The following is an 18895-nucleotide window of genomic DNA, read 5'->3' as shown; positions in this document are numbered from 1 at the left end:
GTCACATGATGTACACATCACCGCCACATAATCTCCTACTTCCCCCAGCTTCTGAAAGTAGTGACCTAAATATCCATCTTCTGGCTGTTTCAACAAGCTTTACTGTACGGAAACATCTACTAATACACACAATCATAGGCCGGAGTTACACAAACCATTTCGGGCCCCTATACCGTCAATATGGGACTGACAGAGGGCTGAATGGCGGCGTCTCCACAGGTCTAGACCCCTCTGGCCAGTTCTGCTCCACTGCTTCTCTTGCACATAAAGGATGAATGAGGAGCTCATCTCACACAAGACCAGTGACAGACAGTGAAGAAAAAAAAACTACTTTCCACCTATCTTGGCGCCGCTTCTTAACAGTGTCTTGGATGGGACAAGATACAGAATCTAATGAAATCTTGCATTGTTTCTTGTCTGAAAAAAAATGCAACTGTCGAGTTCTTCTATTCTGTAAGTTTGGTTACTTTTACATGCAGACGTGGCTTATAATAAATGGTAGCCACAAGGAGCCTGTCTGGAGCCCACTGGGCACAATGGATGCTTTCAATAATGAAATAAATGGGAACCTTTATTCAAGTTAAATTTAGGTACGAATAAAATGCACCACCTATTGAGCAACTAGCAAGAAAAAAAAGGGTCTCTTGACTAGATAAATATGGCGGCCATATTAGTTGTCCATCAGCTTTCCCAGATGAAGGAGAAGTAACTCATGTGTCCATAGACGGAGGGTACTTCACATAAGATTGCCGCCAGTACAACGCAGACACCATCCCCTTCTGCCTTGGTCTGGTGTCCAGTCCGGACCTACATGGCAACCGGCACAGGGCAGTCGTCGCTTCTGCCCCCTGTGATGTTACATGAAGACATGTCATTAGCCCTCACGAGACATCATGGTAGTAGGCGCCAGAGATGTGGACACAGAAGTGAAGACCGCCCCGGTCTGATTGCCACAAACTTACCGTATTTTCTTACTTTAGTATACTTGGCCCATATGAGAGAAGCCAGGATCCGTGCCACTGTGACAGGCACAGAACAGTCCGCCGCATGTCAATACATCCTTGTCCTTACGGGAACAGACTGCGGCACCACGTTCTCCTCCTGGCATGTAGGGGGCTCTACAGGATAAGATTTATAAGCCGCTCTGGCGATGCCAACCATAAATGGCAGGCACGGAATCTCTGAAAATCTCCTAATGGTTTCCTGTTGCTTGTGACCCAGCATTTAAGCGGAGTGCAAATGGCGATTAAATGCATTTAGGATTTTATGAGCGGGTGCTCGGCTCGCCTCATGTGCACTTAGGATACCAAGATCCTGCTTTGTGTCTGGGCATCGGGGCAGGATGTACTCAGCTTCAAAGTGAAAAGTTTCTGATGAAAACATCATGACATTTTTTTTTCCTGTTGTGCTGGAAGTCCAAAAACCCCAAACCAATGTGTCCATCATCACCCGTCTGTAGACTCTGTGACAAGGCCAGAGCTTTACCTGGAGATTATATTTCCTAAGGAAAGAGGATGCCCGTCTTATGCTTGACCTTTCCCGCTGTCAAGGACTTAAAGGGGCAGCAGGTATCCCGACATTGGCTATATATAGCCTCCAAACAATCACAACAGCCGAGATTCACAGCAGACTGCAAAGTGAACAGATTTTCTCATTTCAGCCGCATAAGCGCACACCAAACACGCCGGCCATATGGACTCAGGACATCTGCTGAAGGCAGAAGAACAGCACTAAGGAAGTCTCTCAGGTGACAAGTCACCTCCATGTGCTTAGCCGGCAGCCCCGCGTGCACTCACCGACTGCTGAACTACCAAGACAAGAGACTAAGCAGGTGCCAGCAGTTACTAAACCACAGAGAATAGTGGGAACCCACACAGCAAAAGGATACTGGGTACATCCATTTCTACTGCTGTGCACTATCCTACTTAAGTTCTAAGGAACAAAAAGTCATTTATAAACACATTACATTACTGATCCTGTGTTACATTCTGAATTATACTCCAGAGCTGCACTCACTATTCTGCTGGTGCAGTCACTGTGTACATACATTACTGATCCGGAGTTATATCCTGTATTATACTCCAGAGCTGCACTCACTATTCTGCTGGTGCAGTCACTGTGTACATACATTACATTACTGATCCTGTACTAATCCTGAGTTACATCCTGTATTACACCCCAGAGCTGCACTCACTATTCTGCTGGTGCAGTCACTGTGTACATACATTACATTACTGATCCTGTACTGATCCTGAGTTACATCCTGTATTATACTCCAGAGCTGCACTCACTATTCTGCTGTTGCAGTTATTGTGTACATACATTACATTACTGATCCCTAGTTACATCATGTATTATACTCCACAGCAGCACTCACTATTCTGCTGGTGCAGACACTGTGTACATACATTACATTACTAATCCTGTACTGATCCTGAGTTACATCCTGTACTATACCCCAGAGCTGCACTCACTATTCTGCTGGTGCAGTCACTGTGTACATACATTACATTACTGATCCTGTACTGATCCTGAATCACATCTTGTATTATACTCCAGAGCTGCACTCACTATTCTGCTGGTGTAATCACTGTGTACATACATTACTGATCCTGGGTTACATTCTGTATTATACACCAGAGCTGCACTCACTATTCTGCTGGTGCAGTCAATGTGTACATACAATACATTACTGATCCTGTACTGATCCTGAGTTACATCCTGTATAATACACCAGAGCTGCACTCACTATTCTGGTGGTGTAATCACTGTGTACATACATTACTTATCCTGTACTAATCCTGAGTTACATTCTGTATTATACTGCAGAGTTTCACTCACTATTCTGCTGGTGTAATCACTGCGTACATACATTACTTATCCTGTACTAATCCTGAGTTACATCCTGTATTATACCCCAGAGCTGCACTCACTATTCTGCTGGTGTAATCATTGTGTACATACATTACATTACTGATCCTGTACTGATCCTGAGTTACATCCTCACTATTCTGCTGGTGTAATCACTGTGTACATACATTACTTATCTTGTACTAATCCTGAGTTACATCCTGTATTATACTCCAGAGCTGCACTCACTATTCTGCTGGTGTAATTACTGTGTACATACATTACTTATCCTGTACTGATCCTGAGTTACATCCTGTATTATACTGCAGAGCTGCACTCACTATTCTGCTGGTGCAGTCACCGTGTACATACATTACATTACTGATCCTGAGTTACATCCTGTATTATACCCCAGAGCTGCACTCACTATTCTGTTGGTGCAGTCACCGTGTACATACATTACATTACTGATCCTGACTTACAAACTGTATTATACCCCAGAGCTGCACTCACTATTCTGCTGGTGCAGACACTGTGTACATACATTACATTACTGATCCTGTACTGATCCTGAGTTACATCCTGTATTATACACCAGAGCTGCACTCACTATTCTGCTGGTGCCGTCACTGTGTACATACATCACAATACTTATCCTGTGCTGATCCTGAGTTACATCATGTATTATACTCCAGAGTTGCACTCACTATTCTGCTGGTGTAATCACTGTGTACATACATTACATTACTGATCCTGAGTTACATCCTGTATTATACTGCAGAGCTGCACTCACTATTCTGCTGGTGGAGTCACTGTGTACATACATTACTGATCCTGTACTGATCCTGAGTTACATCCTGCATTATACCCCAGAGCTGCACTCATTATTCTGCTGGTGCAGTCACTGTGTACATGCATTACTGATCCTGAGTTACATCCTGCATTATACCCCAGAGCTGCACTCACTATTCTGCTGGTGCAGTCACTGTGTACATAAATTACATTACTGATCCTGAGTTACATCCTGTACTATACCACAGAGCTGCACTCACTATTCTGCTGGTGCAGTCACTGTGTACATGCATTACTGATCCTGTACTGATCCTGAGTTACATCCTGTATTATACTCCAGAGCTGCACTCACTATTCTGCTGGTGCATTCACTGTGTACATACATTACATTACTGTTCCCGAGTTACATCCTGTATTATACCCCAGAGCTGCACTCACTATTCTGCTAGTGCAGTCATTGTGTACATACATTACTGATCCTGAGTTACATCCTGTATTATACCCCAGAGCTGCACTCACTATTCTACTGGTGCAGTCACTGTGTACATAGATTACATTACTGATCCTGAGTTACATCCTGTATTATACTCCAGAGCTGCACTCACTATTCTGCTGGTGCAGTCACTGTGTACATACATTACATTACTGATCCCGAGTTACATCCTGTATTATACCCCAGAGCTGCACTCAATATTTCTGTGGTAGGTACACACATTATATGGCGAATACTATATGCTGTAGGAAAGGTCCCAGAAGAGACATTGTAGTCGTAGTAGTAAATTAACACATTGAGTAAATCCCATCATTATTTCCAACTTAAAGTGATATTTTTGCATTAACTTGTCTAAAATGAAATTATTTTCCCTGATGAAGGGCCGCCCAGTGAGGATGATTTGTTATCGCTGCTGCACAGGCCACTCCGACCTTATTGTGCTGACGAGTAAGAAATCATCGAGCTCCTTGATAAATGTATTTCTTATAAAATCTGCGTGAGACATTTAGGCCGGGATCACACACAGCGAGATACGGCCGAGTCTCGCAGGTTAAAACCAAGCTCTGGTGCCGGCACTCCGGAGCGGAGCGTAAAGCCGCACAGCAATACATGGAGCTGCACGCTCCGCTCCGGAGTGCCGGAGCCAGAGCTTGGTTTTAACCTGCGAGACACGGCCGTATCGCGCTGTAGTGTGACTCCGGCCTTAGAGTTTTTAAAAAGTTTCGGGGAGAGGGGGTAAAGGGGCGCTGGATAACCATAAATTTTAATAATGTTATCTATTGACTTAGAAATGGCCTGAAAACGTCAGAAGAGAGCAGCCTGTGCAGCACTGCTCCAAGGAGGGGACAAAGTCTTTACTCAGCTTATTAAAGCAATGGGGGGACCAAGCGGTCACTTACTACAAATTAGCAGAAGACCACAAAAGCTGGTATTAGACTGCAATAACAAGTGTTGATCGGTACTATAACAAGTCGATCAGGCTGATAGACAGAAACGATCATTCAGACCCATTACGGATTGACGGCGGCAAAAATCATGATTTTTGGTCCCATGTAAAAAAATCCCAAAAAGTCAATAACCAAGGTTTTTGGTGAATCCCTGTATGTGTTGTCCTCGTCACCAAAAGGACAATCACAACCATAGTAATTAGCCAAGACGACGTCAATGTCCTCAAGCCAATTCGTATTCTTCGGTATTGTGTTTTCTTACACACACAAAAGAAGTCCTGAAGCATGAAAAAGTGATGGGACTCAAAATTCCAAAGTGCATGAGATCTATGGGTCACTTTTTAGGTCAATCCACATGGATTTATTTTCTAATACGCTTTCTGTTCATTCCTGAAGAAATGGAGGCCTTCACCTGATACCAAACGGGGACTACCTAATCTAGAGAGACAGATAATTAGCCAAAAATAACTTAATTTTATGCAAATTATTCTGGATAATGATGAGATCCTTGGGAAAAGGAAATGAAAAAATAATACTCAACGGATGGACTCTCTATGGAAACTCGTTCCAGGTGCCGAGATTTGCGGAAAAGATACTACCGCTAACTCCACAAGCAAACCCCCCACCGCCTCTCGCTCCCCCTCAGCAGTACACCCGCACACCTCTTTCACACTTGTTCGGCAGTCATCCATCTACCTGCATGTCTTCATCTTTGGATGTGACATTTTAGATGGAGACATTCAGATGGAGCTACAGTAGATGTGCTGAGGAAGAGAAGTAGGGTGCTAATTAAACAGCAGCACCATCGTTTCGCCACCCGAGAATCTCGCCTAAACCACTATATTAATCTTTCAAGAGTAGGTGTCAAAGGTAATATAAAGCCCACTTTAGAAGAGGCACTTGGTCAAAAGCCATAACTTCAATATGGCAACTCTCAGGTGCTTGATGTCGCAGTGGATCCATGGGGCGATGTCACCAACCATCATGCCTTCCCGGTGAGAGGACACGACAATTTTCAACGCTACACCTAGATCTCCGGTGACTCCAGAGAACTGGGTTAGTAGCTTTCCTGAAGTGTTAACGTGCCCAACTGCGTGAAGTACCTTGTGGGTCACCAAGCTCCATTGTCACCCACAGTAGCGGCACAATGGATTGGCATCCTGACAAGTAGGGGTTTATAAGCGATGGCACAGACATGCTCCATACCTCTACATGAATTCTCTGAGGGGTGCTGATATTTCCCTGTAAACAGGCGCTGCCAGCAAACAATATTCCACCCACAGCTCCAACTAATAGAGCTAAATGTAATGTTTGATCATTTCGGGGCCTTCTGAGAGTTTCAGCATTAGTATTATTTAAATATGAGATGGAATCCGCCCTCCCCAAGTAATAAGCGCCTGCTCCCTTTAATCTTACAGCGGGAAAGCGAAGGTTGCCATATGTATATAATGAGATATTGAAAATGCAGTGAATAAGAAGAATTGTAGGAGGCAATTACTGGTGAGGGAGCAGAGCAAAGGGCTGCTTTATATACTGGTGCCGGCTGTGGAAAAGTGATGGTGGGGGTTGGCGATGATGACTCGGGGAGGGCACATACACAACCCCACTGATCCATTGCCAGGTGATGGGACTCAGTCCATTAGAAATCCATGATAGAAAAAAGGTTTGGCAGCGCTGCGACCATCACAACCCCAGCGGTAAGCTTGGGGATCAAATCACACACAAAATATAAATGCCATAAACCCAATAAGAATTGGTGCTCAGTCCAAGAGGCAACAAGTCCATTTTCCAAGCAAAAAAGAAGAAATGAAGGATGGCACTCACCATTCAAACGTTGTAGACTTTATTGAATGCTAAAAGGCATCGGCACGGGAGCAATGTGCTAGGCACGGACTATGGCCATTTCGCACTTCTATGGGTCCAGATCAGTCTACAATATTTGAACAGTGAGTGCCATCCTTCATTTCTTCTTTTTTGCTCAGATGATGGGACTGCAAGGGTAAATGTGGATCAGCCCACTAGATAACCAGTTTTAAAGGACAGACTTAACCCTGTAACAAAAAAATTCCAATTCAGCTTCCAAATTTTAGAAAAATGTATTGGACATAAAAAACAAAGTAATTGACAAGCCACACATGACTAACCCTGTAACTCCTGCATGCAATCTCAACCATGAAGTGTCAGGGCCTGAAGGAAAAATATCGGGATGAGTTTTCATCTCTTCTAACAGCCACAAGTTCCAGCAATATTTTTGTCCAATATGAAACCACTCACTATTTCTGCCACCCACTAAAAGACCCAACGCTGTTCAGCCCTTGTCATAACCAAGAGCTCTAGTTAGAAAAATATAGCCATGAACTTACAAGAATATAACTACTATAATACTGACCTATATGTACAAGAAAATAACTACTATAATATTGCACCTATGTACAAGAATATAACTACTATAATACTGCCCCTATGTACAAGAATATAACTACTATAATACTGCTCCTACATACAAGAATATAACTGCTATAATACTGCCCCCTGTGTACAAGAATATAACTGCTATAATACTGCCACTATGTACAAGAATATAACTACTATAATACTGCCCACTATATAAAAGAATATAACTACTATAATACTGTCCCTATGTACAAGAATATGACTACTATAATACTGCCCCTATGTACAAGAATATAACTACTATAATACTGCCCCTATGTACAAGAATGTAACTACTATAATACTGCCCCTATGTACAAGAATATAACTACTATAATACTGCCCCTATGTACAAGAATATAACTACTATAATACTGCTCCTACATACAAGAATATAACTGCTATAATACTGCCCCCTGTGTACAAGAATATAACTGCTATAATACTGCCACTATGTACAAGAATATAACTACTATAATACTGCCCACTATATAAAAGAATATAACTACTATAATACTGCCCCTATGTACAAGAATATGACTACTATAATACTGCCCCTATGTACAAGAATATAACTACTATAATACTGCCCCTATGTACAAGAATGTAACTACTATAATACTGCCCCTATGTACAAGAATATAACTACTATAATACTGCCCTCTATGTACAAGAATATAACTACTATAATACTGCCCCTGCATACAAGAATATAACTGCTATAATACTGCCCCCTGTGTACAAGAATATAACTGCTATAATACTGCCACTATGTACAAGAATATAACTACTATAATACTGCCCACTATATAAAAGAATATAACTACTATAATACTGCCCCTATGTACAAGAATATAACTACTATAATATTGTCCCCTATGTACAAGAATATAACTACTATAATACTGCTCCTATGCACAATATAACTATTATAATACTGTCCCTATATACAAGAATATAACTACTATAATACCGCCTTTTTGTACAAGAATATAACTACTATAATACTGATCCCTATGTACAAGAATATAGCTACTATACTACTGCCCCTATGTACAAGAATATAACTACTACAATACTGCCCCTATGTACAGTACAAGAATATAACTACTATAATACTGCCCCTATGTACAAGACTATAACTACTATAATACTGTCCCTATGTACAAGAATATAACTACTATAATACTACCCTCTATGTACAAGAATATAACTACTATAATACTGCCCTCTATGTACAAGAATATAACTACTATAATACTGCCCTCTATGTACAAGAATATAACTACTATAATACTGCCCTCTATGTTACAAGAATATAACTACTATAATACTGCCCCTATGTACAAGACTATAACTACTATAATACTGTCCCTATGTACAAAAATATAACTACTATAATACTGTCCCTATGTACAAGAATATAACTACTATAATACTGCCCTCTATGCACAACAATATAACAACTATCATACTACTCCTTACACAGTTGAATGGTTGCTGAATTTTAACAAGTGACTGACATTGTTCTCTGTCTTATTTTCCTCCTTTCTTATGTAGAAGAGCAGTCTGATATAATCTTTCCAGTGAGTCAGACATATTGAGGTCTTCATGCAACCTTCGGCCTCTCTGCTCTTCAGATGTGAATATATTCTTGGACACAGTAATGTAGTTGCACAGGTAGAGCGGTTTGTGTCGCTGTTTTACATCGGACGGTCAGAAGTCTTACTGCTGCTTCCATTACATGAGACTGAACTCAACTTGATTCCTTTATAGCGAGTCGCCCTCCATCTTGGAGCCTTCACTTCGTCTTTAACATTTTAGTCAATAACGTTTTTTTAGACATAATATATAAAGGAATAAACTGTGGCTTGTACCCTGGTAACACAGATTAGTGGGTGATGTCCCTGCTTCCTATATAAGGCAGGAGGCCGCCATGTTCCCCCACAGGATACGGTGGTAATCGCCTGCTTATCAGTCAGATAAGGCCCCACCGCTCCGTATCTTTACAATAACAGCTTTACCACTTACATACCGGCCGCCATAGCCCCAGGGGACTCTAAAAGGCTGAGGTGATTAGATACAAGATGGCCACTTTGGGGGTGCTTGGTGCAATCTAAATTCAGACTCATCTATCACCTCATGAAAAATATTGTCCTCGCCAAGTGACGCCATGGGACAAAGGGCACTGCAGACCATAAAGCGATATGCTGCAAATGATTAACCACTTCCTGAACGGCGGATTATCCCTGGAATTTCCTACATGATGTAAAAAGACGCAGTTCCCGGGTCACAGGCAGACTCTGATAACTTGCCGCTCAGTTTGTGCCCAACACAATGGATCACATCACGTTTTAAGACAATAATATCACTTTAGAAGGAACAGTCCCAGTATGGCAGAGACTATAAGACAAGCCAATACCATCAGGAGTGCATTTTCAATAAGTTAGCCAAAGGATAAACTATCCTCTGCCTCTCTCCAGCATGACATGGCTGATAACATGGAACACTAGAACATTTTCGTCTGACACATAAGAGCAACTTTAGGTTGGTGTCAATGTCCTGTTAATATTTACAGTTGAAACCAGAAGCTTCCATACACTATATAAAGACACCTCTGCATGCAGAAATGGGTCTTCCAAGTGGACAATGACCCGACGCATACTGCCAAAATGGTAACAAAGTGGCTTAAGGATAACACAGTCAATATTTTGGAGCGGCCATCACAAACCCCTGATCTGAATCCTATTGAAAATTTATAGGCAAAGCTGAAAAGGCCGGTGCGAGCAAGGCGACCTACAAACCTGGATCAGTTACACCAGTTTTGTCAGGAAGAACGGGACCAAATTCAGACCAACTATTGTGAGAAGCTTGAGGAAGGAGATCCCAAACATCTGACCCAAGTCATTCAGTTTAAGGGCAATGGTACCAAATACTAATGAAATGTATAATATGTAAACTTTTGACTTTGCAGTAAGTAATAAAAATGCCTTAAAACATTCTCTGTCTCTCATTATTCTGGCATTTGGCAAATATTAATAATTATGGTAATCCTAAATGACCTAAAACGGGAAAGGTTTATTCTGATTTAATGTCAGATATTGAGAAAAACATGAATGAGTCTTTTTACATACTGGATGGAAACTTCTGGTTTTAACTGTAAAAGCTGTGGTTTGGGATATGGATGGGGTGCTCACCTCTATAATATCTGCATTAGTCCGACTTTCGTGGGGTTCGTTGTACTCTGTGTATTTCAGCAGCACTTTGTCCATGTCGGTGCTGGCATACTGGAACAGTTTGTTTGAGTGGTTGAAGATAATGAGAGCGATTTCACAGTCACACAGGACACTGAGCTCATAGGCCTTCTTCATCAAGCCAAACTTACGCTTTGTGAACGTCACCTGTGGAGGAAGATAAAGTGTTAGATGTGTCAGAGATCATGTGAAGCCTCCATCCCACATAACACTGCCACTGTGTACAAGAATATAACTACTATAATAATATAACTACTATAATACTGCCCCGACGTACAATAATATAACTACTATAATACTGCCCCTATGTACAAGAACATAACTACTATAATACTGCTCCTATGTACAAGAATATAACTACTATAATACTGCCCTTATGTACAAGAATATAACTACTATAATACTGTCCCCTATGTACAAGAATATAACTACTATAATACTGCTCCTATGTACAAGAATATAACTACTGTAATACTGCTCCTACGTACAAGAATATAACTACTATAACACTGCCCCCTATGTACAAGAATATAACTAGTATAATACTGCTCCCTATATACAAGAATGTAACTACTATAATACTGCCCTTATGTACAAGATTGTAACTACTATAACACATCCATTATGCACAAGAATATAACTACTATAATACTGCTCACTATATCAAGAATGCAACTACTATAATACTGCTCCCTATGTACAAGAATATAACTACTATAATACTGCCCTTAAGTACAAGAATATAACTACTATAATACTGCCCCCTATGTACAAGAATATAACTACTATAATACTGCCCTATGTACAAGAATATAACTACTATAATACTGCTCCCTATGTACAAGGATATAACTACTATAATACTGCCCTTATGTACAAGAATATAACTACTATAACACTTCCATTATGCACAAGAATATAACTACTATAATACTGCCCTATGTAAAAGAATATAACTAGTATAATACTGCTCCCTATGTACAAGGTTATAACTACTATAATACTGACACTGTGTACAAGAATACAACTACTATAATACTGCTCCTGTGTACAAAAATTACCTACTATAATACTGCTCCTATGTACATGAACATAACTACTATAATACTGTTACCTATGTAGAAGAATATAACTACTATAATACTGACACTGTGTACAAGAATACAACTACTATAATACTTCCCCTATGTACAAGAATTACCTACTATAATACTGCTCCTATGTACACGAATATAACTACTATAATACTGCTCCCTATGTACAAGAATATAAATACTATAATACTGCCCCTATGTACAAGAATATAACTACTAAAACACTGCTTACTATATACAAGAATGCAACTACTATAATACTGCCCTTACGTACAAGAATGTAACTACTATAACACTTCCATTAAACACAAGAATATAACTACTATAATACTGCCCTATGTACAAGAATATAACTAGTATAATACTGCTCCCTACGTACAAGGATATAACTACTATATTGCTGCCACTATGTACAAGAATACAACTACTATAATACTGCTCCCTATTTACAGGAATATAACTACTATAATACTGACCTATGTACAGGAATATAACTACTATAATACTGCCCTATGTACAAGAATATAACTACTATAACACTGCCCGATGTACAAGAATATAACTAGTATAATACTGCTCCCTATATACAAGAATGTAACTACTATAATACTGCCCTTATGTACAAGAATATAACTAGTATAATACTGCTCCCTACGTACAAGGATATAACTACTATATTGCTGCCACTATGTACAAGAATACAACTACTATAATACTGCTCTCTATGTACAAGAATATAACTGCTATAATACTGCCCTATGTACAGGAATATAACTACTATAATACTGCCCTATGTACAAGAATATAAATACTATAATACTGCCCTTATGTACCCTAATATATCTAGTATAATACTGCTCCCTATGTACAAGAATATAGCTACCATAATACTGCCCCCTATGTACAAGAATATAACTACTATAATACTGCTCCGTATGTACAAGAATATAACTACTATAATACTACATCTATGTAGAAGACTATAACTACTATAATACTGCCCCCTATGTACAATACTATAAATATTCCTATTGTAAGGTGGCTACCAAACACATAGTTGATGGGAGGTATTTATCACAGAAGTGGTTGTCTTCTGTGATGTAATCCTGGAGTATTGCTCTAGTGCATATAGTACTACTAAGAGGCTTGTTAGGTGCATCTGGCCCAGATTTTACTGGCAGCCTGATTGAGCCGGTATACTGGATGCTATCCAGCCTGTGTGACTAGGACTGTCTCTCAAGTGATTTTGTTAAGAACAGTTTACTTTGTTTTGCCTACACTGAAGGCCATTTATTTTTTCCTTTGCTTGTGGCTAGTTTATGAAGCACCAGTAACCAGCATGGACATTTAAATGGAAACAGTTCCTGTGTTACCTCACCACGCATCCAAGTGAGTAGCATTCTCACGTGCCTGCTACCGAGGTATTGCATTTCCTGAGTGATAGCAACCATAAGCCAGCAAGCAACATCAAACAGCATGGAGGACTTGGTTAAACACCTGGTACCAGCACAGCTGCAGCAGCATCAACAACAACAACAGCGGGTGCAACAGGAGACGAATAAGCTGCCTATGCAACAGATCCAGCAACAGCAACACCATCAACAGCAGCAGCAGATTTACTTGCAGAGGCACGGCAGCATCTATGACTTCAAGGTCAGCTGATGATTTTTCCATCCAGAAGGCGTTAAGGAGAGCCCTGCAGAAAATAATCAAGGGTGACGACAGAGGCCTTTTTGACCATTTTTGAAAGGGTTGGTGAAAGGGACAAACTCCCGCCAGAGCAATGAGCGAAAGTGCTCGAGTCGTACCTAACGGGGGAGCAACAGAAAGCCTACTATGACTTAGCAAGATTTAGACAAGGAATATGTAAAACTGAAAATTGAAATTTGGGAGTGACAATGACTGTCAGAGAACAACAGGTCCACAAGCACAGTGACAAACCCCCTCGCTCCCTAATGTTTGATCTGTTGCACCCAGTCCAAAAATTGTGGCAGTGTGAGTCTTCTACCCCTGAGCAGATGGTACACTCCATACTGGAGGTCCCAAAAGGGGGCGGGGCATATCTAAGGTCCAAAGGGGTGGGAGAAGTTATGCTGAAGGTGGCAGCTGGTGATTTTATACGCTGAAAATGTCACGGCCCAGGCTATATTGTCGTCAATTGTCCCCTGACAGATGGACTGTAGCATGGGTCGCTGCTGTTCATACTATGCATATCCGGCCTGCAGTGTGAACTGTCCACCCAGCGAGGGACCACAAGCTTGTCCCATACAGGTGAATAGTCAGCAAGAAACTGGACTGCTAGACTCAGGGAGTTTGGTGACCCTAGTGAGGGCTACACTTCCTCTCCAGCTGATTCCTGGGAATAAAGTTGGAGTCTGCTGCATTCACCCACCGGGATGGTAAAAACACTATCCAGTGGCCAGAGTGGACATTGAAAAAGCCCAAGGTACTGTGACCCACAAGGTCAGCATGGTCCAGGACTTATTGCACTCCTTTATCACAGGCCGGGACTTGTGTTTGCTTTTTTAGAACTGTGGAAGAGGTCGACAAAGCTCAGTTAAGAGATGGGTCACCCCTAAAGTTGTGACTCCACACCCAGAGAGTGATGGGTTTCCCTTCTGTGTCCTTGTGGGGGATGAGGAGGTAATGTCCCCTGAGGCCAACATTCCTGAGTTAGGGGTGACCGGTGGAAATTTGGGGTCTTCCTAACATAGGCACCTTACTCTAAAGGAGGCATTCAATAATGTAACCATCATAAACGATATATATCACAGGAGCTGACACCAGGTTTCCCTATTTTATGTTGACTGGAGACTTATTGTACCAGATTACTAAAGGTAAGAGAGGAAATAGTGGAGCAATTGTTGGTACCAGGACCCTATAGGAGGAGGGTGTTGGACACGGTCCATTCACATGTCTTGTGTATCCATCTGGGTGTGGACAAAAATCAAGAACAGGTGCCATTGGCCCAAATGTCAACAGGAAGTAATGCATGTCCTGTCCCACCTGCCAGATAACCGCCCACTCCTTTCACTTTAAAAGCCCCCTTGTGCCATCACCCACCATAGAAGTACCATTCGAGCGAATTATCACGTACTTGGTCAGTACCCTGGTTAAGTCTGCTCGTGGTCATCAATACATATTGATCACCCTTGACTACGCTACAAGGTACCCTGAAGCAGTTTCCCTGAGAAAATCCTCTGCAAGAAGTATAGCCCACGAGTTGGTACAAGTTTTTTCCCAGACAGGATTTCTGAGGGAGGTCCTGACTGACCGAGGAACACCCTTTATGAGTAAATTGGTGATGGAACTGTGTAAGGCCCTGCAAATTACACAACTGAAGACATCAGTGTACCAACCCCAGACGGACGGCTTTGTGGAAAGATTCAATAAAAACATTGAGTGAGTATGATGATGAAGGTCATAGAGAAAGATGGTCAAAACTGGGACTCTCCTACCATATCTGTTGTTTTCTATCTGGGAGGTGCCACAAGCCTCTACCGGATTCACTCTGTTGGAACGTCTGTATGGCCGACATCCGGGGTGGGGGGGCCTTGATATAGCAAAGGAAACCTGGGAAGCAGAAGTCACGCCCTACCGAAGAGTCACTGAGCACATCACGCAAATACAGGAGAGGATTGCAAAGGTGATGGCCATTGTAAAAGGACATCTCCTCCAAGTACAAGAGACTCAAGCTAGGATCTACAAATCTACAACCGGTCAGGAAGGGTGAGGCAGTTCAGCTCCAGGTACCAAGTCCTCGTACTTATTCCAACAGTGAAGAATAAGTTCTTTGCCAAATGGAAGGCCCTTATGATGTGGTGGAGAAACTTTGTGAAGTGAACTACAAGGTTCATAAACCAGGAAGATGAAACCCATACTAAGTGTACCACGTCAATCTTATAAAGTCGTGGCAAGACAGGGAGTCTGTTGAAACTCAGATTTTGTTGGTCAAGTCAGAAGATGATGTTGGAGGAGTCGCAATAGCGGAAATTCTGTCGAAGACCTAAAACAGCAGAACAGGGAGCTGTTCTCAGATTTGCCAGGGTGTACAAAGGTAAAAGAGCACAATGTCCTGACAAAAGCCCATGTGCTGGTGAACTTGAATCTCTATCGAATTCCCGAGGCCTGGCAAGAGCTGATCTCCAAAGAAGTAAGGCATATGTTGAATCTCAGAGTCAATGAAGAATCCAACAGCGGGTGGTCTAGCCCGACTGTCCTGGTTCCAAAACCCGATGGTAAATGGAGGTTCTGCAACAATTTTAGGAAGCTGAATGACGTCTCCAAGTTCGATGTGTATCCGATGCCATGGGTCGATAAGCTAAACGAGAGACTTTGGATGGCAAGGTACATAACCACCTTGGATTTAAGATTTAAGGATTATTGGCAAATCTCCATGTCACAAGAAGCCAAGGAGGAGACGGCTTTTTCTACGCTTGACAGATGCTTCCAATACATACGGATGCCATTTGGTCTGCAGGGAGCCACGGCCACCTTCCAGGGGGCCATGGAATGGATCCTCTCACCCCATAAGAATTACTCTGCGATCTACCTGGACGATATTCTAATCTTCAGCCTGTATTGGGGAAGTCATCTAGGAAAGTTTCAGGCGGTGTTTGATGCCCTTTGGAAAGCAGGGTGTTCAAAAAAATGTGCCATGGGGAAAGAAGAGGCCATATACGTAGGATATGTAGTAGGTAGAGGTGAGATCAAACACCAGATTTGTAAAGTGGACACAATCCAAAACTGGCAAAGACCACCCTCAAAGAATCAAGTTAAAGCCTTTCTGGGAATCGCAGGGTACTACAGGCGAGTCATCCTGAACTTTGCCATGATGGCCGCACCTCAGACGAAGACAGCCTTTCAAGAACTGAAAGTATCTTTGTGTAAACAGCCAGTCCTATACATGGGAAGGAGAACCCCGTGCTTTACCTGAGTAGAAATCTGTAGGCATGTGAGAAGAATTATTCCATCGTAGAAAAGGAATGTTTGGCCATAAAATGAGCGGTGGACACTTTACGATACTATTTGTTAGGGTGAAAATTTACATTAGTATCAGACCGTGCACTACTCAGGTAGATGAGGGAGAAAAAGGGGAAAAAATCTTGAGTTACCAGTTTGTTTCTATATCTGTAGGATTTCAGCTTCCATGTGGAACCTAAAGTCAGGAAGTTACATGTTAATGCCGATGCCCTCTTGAGAATCCCATGTCTAGTAGTAGAAGGTGCTAGGCCCCATGGCTTTAGGTAGAGGGGGGATATACAGGGGTTGGACAAAATAATGGAAACACCTAACGTTTTGGCATCATAATCTTCGAACACATTATAAACATGCAAACCGTGACATATGGTAATGTTTTGTAGTTGATTATTTGTGTTGTGTGATCTGTGTATGTAAATTAACTGTTTGTTTTTCAGAATTGTAAGAAAATTGATGAGAACCTGATACCAATGGCAGACCTCTCGGATTTTCAAAGAGGCCAAATTGTTGGTGCTCGTATGGCAGGCGCTAGTGTAACAGAAAGTGCCCGAATGCTTGGCGTGTCAAGAGGTACTGTCTCCAAAGTAATGACTGCGTTTGAAAGAGAAGGAAAAATGTCCGGAGCAAAGCACAGGTCCGGCCGAAAGTCGAAGTTGACTGAGAGAGACCGTCGGACTCTAAAGCGAATTGTGAGAGAGGATCGCAAGACCACGGCTCCGAAAATCACTGCTGAGCTCAATGAACACCTACAGAACCCAGTTTCCACGAAAACTGTTCGTCGGGAGCTGCACAAATCTGGATTCCACGGAAGAGCTGCAATTAGAAAACCGCTGCTCTCAATGACAAATGTTTCCAAGCGTTTAGAGTGGTGTAGAAACCTTCAGAATTGGTCCCTGGAGCAGTGGAAACATGTGATATTCTCAGACGAATCATCGTTTACCCTATTTCCGACCTCCGGCCGAGTGTACGTTTGGAGACAGCCGAAAGAAGCATTCCATCCAGACTGCCTTCTCCCAACCGTAAAACATGGCGGAGGTTCTGTGATGATCTGGGGTGCTATTTCGTGGAGATCCGCGGGCCAATGATATCCCTTCATGAAAGAATTCTGCAAAGGAATACGTGGATTTCGTCCGCGCTGCCCAAATGATGAAATTCCAGAAGGTTAATAAGGTTTGACAGTGGTTTATTCTACGCGTTTCAAGGTTTTTTGCAACCTCTTCTTCAGGAAATACCACATGAAGCATACATGAATAAACTCTATTTACAGAGTTCTTTGCATTGCGGCCTGATGCGATGTGTGATAGGCCATTGAACATTTATCTTTACACCTGAAGTCCCAATCTCCTGGTCAGGTGTTTGAGAATCTGCTTGCTCCATTCTGCTCTTAACATAAAACATTTTCATTTCACTTTCTACCATTGACAACGGAGATCTGGGACTTTACCTTTAGCGCGAAGTATAGACACATACCCTGAAAATAAGCTTAGTTCTTGTAAAAAAAAAAAAAAAAAATTAAAGAGGTTGTTCCATAACCAAGATACACCTATCCAAAGGATAAACGATCAGTATATGAATGCTGGTGGCCCAGCCATTGAAAGCTGTAACAATCACAAGAACGAGGTACCAAAGTCTCATGTGACTAAAGATGTAGTGAGCTTGTGCAACCACCTCTTCATTTACTGCTGCACATGCTCACTACAACTCCATTAGCACAAGGTACTTTTACGAGATCAGTAGGGAATTTGAGGAGCTGGATGCCCTACAATCATCTATTACAAGGAAAGGTGATATAGCTTTTATATGGGACAACCCATTTAAGGTTTGAGGAAACAACCCCTTTAAATTTTAGGTTTTAAGGGGAGGTGGAATTTTAGCAGCTGGACTCTGTATGACTTAAGTGCTCCTCATGTACGAAACAGAAGAGAACACAAATGACCTATTTTATAAGCTTGCCAGGTATGGAAGAAAACGAGCAGCAAAGCGCAAGGCCCACACACAGTGGAGTCTTTGCGTTGAGCGGTCTGACAGTGGTCACGTGTGAGCTCACGAAAA

General features: G+C 41.8%; 1 protein-coding gene across 9 annotated transcripts in view; it reads right to left on the bottom strand.

The window, feature by feature from the left end:
- The window catches only part of MEF2D (myocyte enhancer factor 2D), a 176922-nt gene that overhangs the window by 16956 nt on the left and 141071 nt on the right, over positions 1 to 18895 (bottom strand). For all 9 annotated transcript variants that reach the window (XM_073567139.1, XM_073567138.1, XM_073567137.1 and 6 more), the window contains one exon: positions 10713 to 10916. In XM_073567139.1, the coding sequence (XP_073423240.1) occupies positions 10713 to 10916 (204 nt within the window). The remainder of the gene's footprint in view (positions 1 to 10712; positions 10917 to 18895) is intronic.

The sequence above is a fragment of the Dendrobates tinctorius genome, unplaced genomic scaffold (genome assembly GCF_039654945.1).
Source record: "Dendrobates tinctorius isolate UK_male_01 unplaced genomic scaffold, ASM3965494v1 ptg000019l, whole genome shotgun sequence".
In the NCBI taxonomy this organism is placed as follows: domain Eukaryota; kingdom Metazoa; phylum Chordata; class Amphibia; order Anura; family Dendrobatidae; genus Dendrobates; species Dendrobates tinctorius.
Note: the sequence above shows the minus strand (reverse complement) of the source record. Positions and strands in the feature narration are given on the sequence as shown.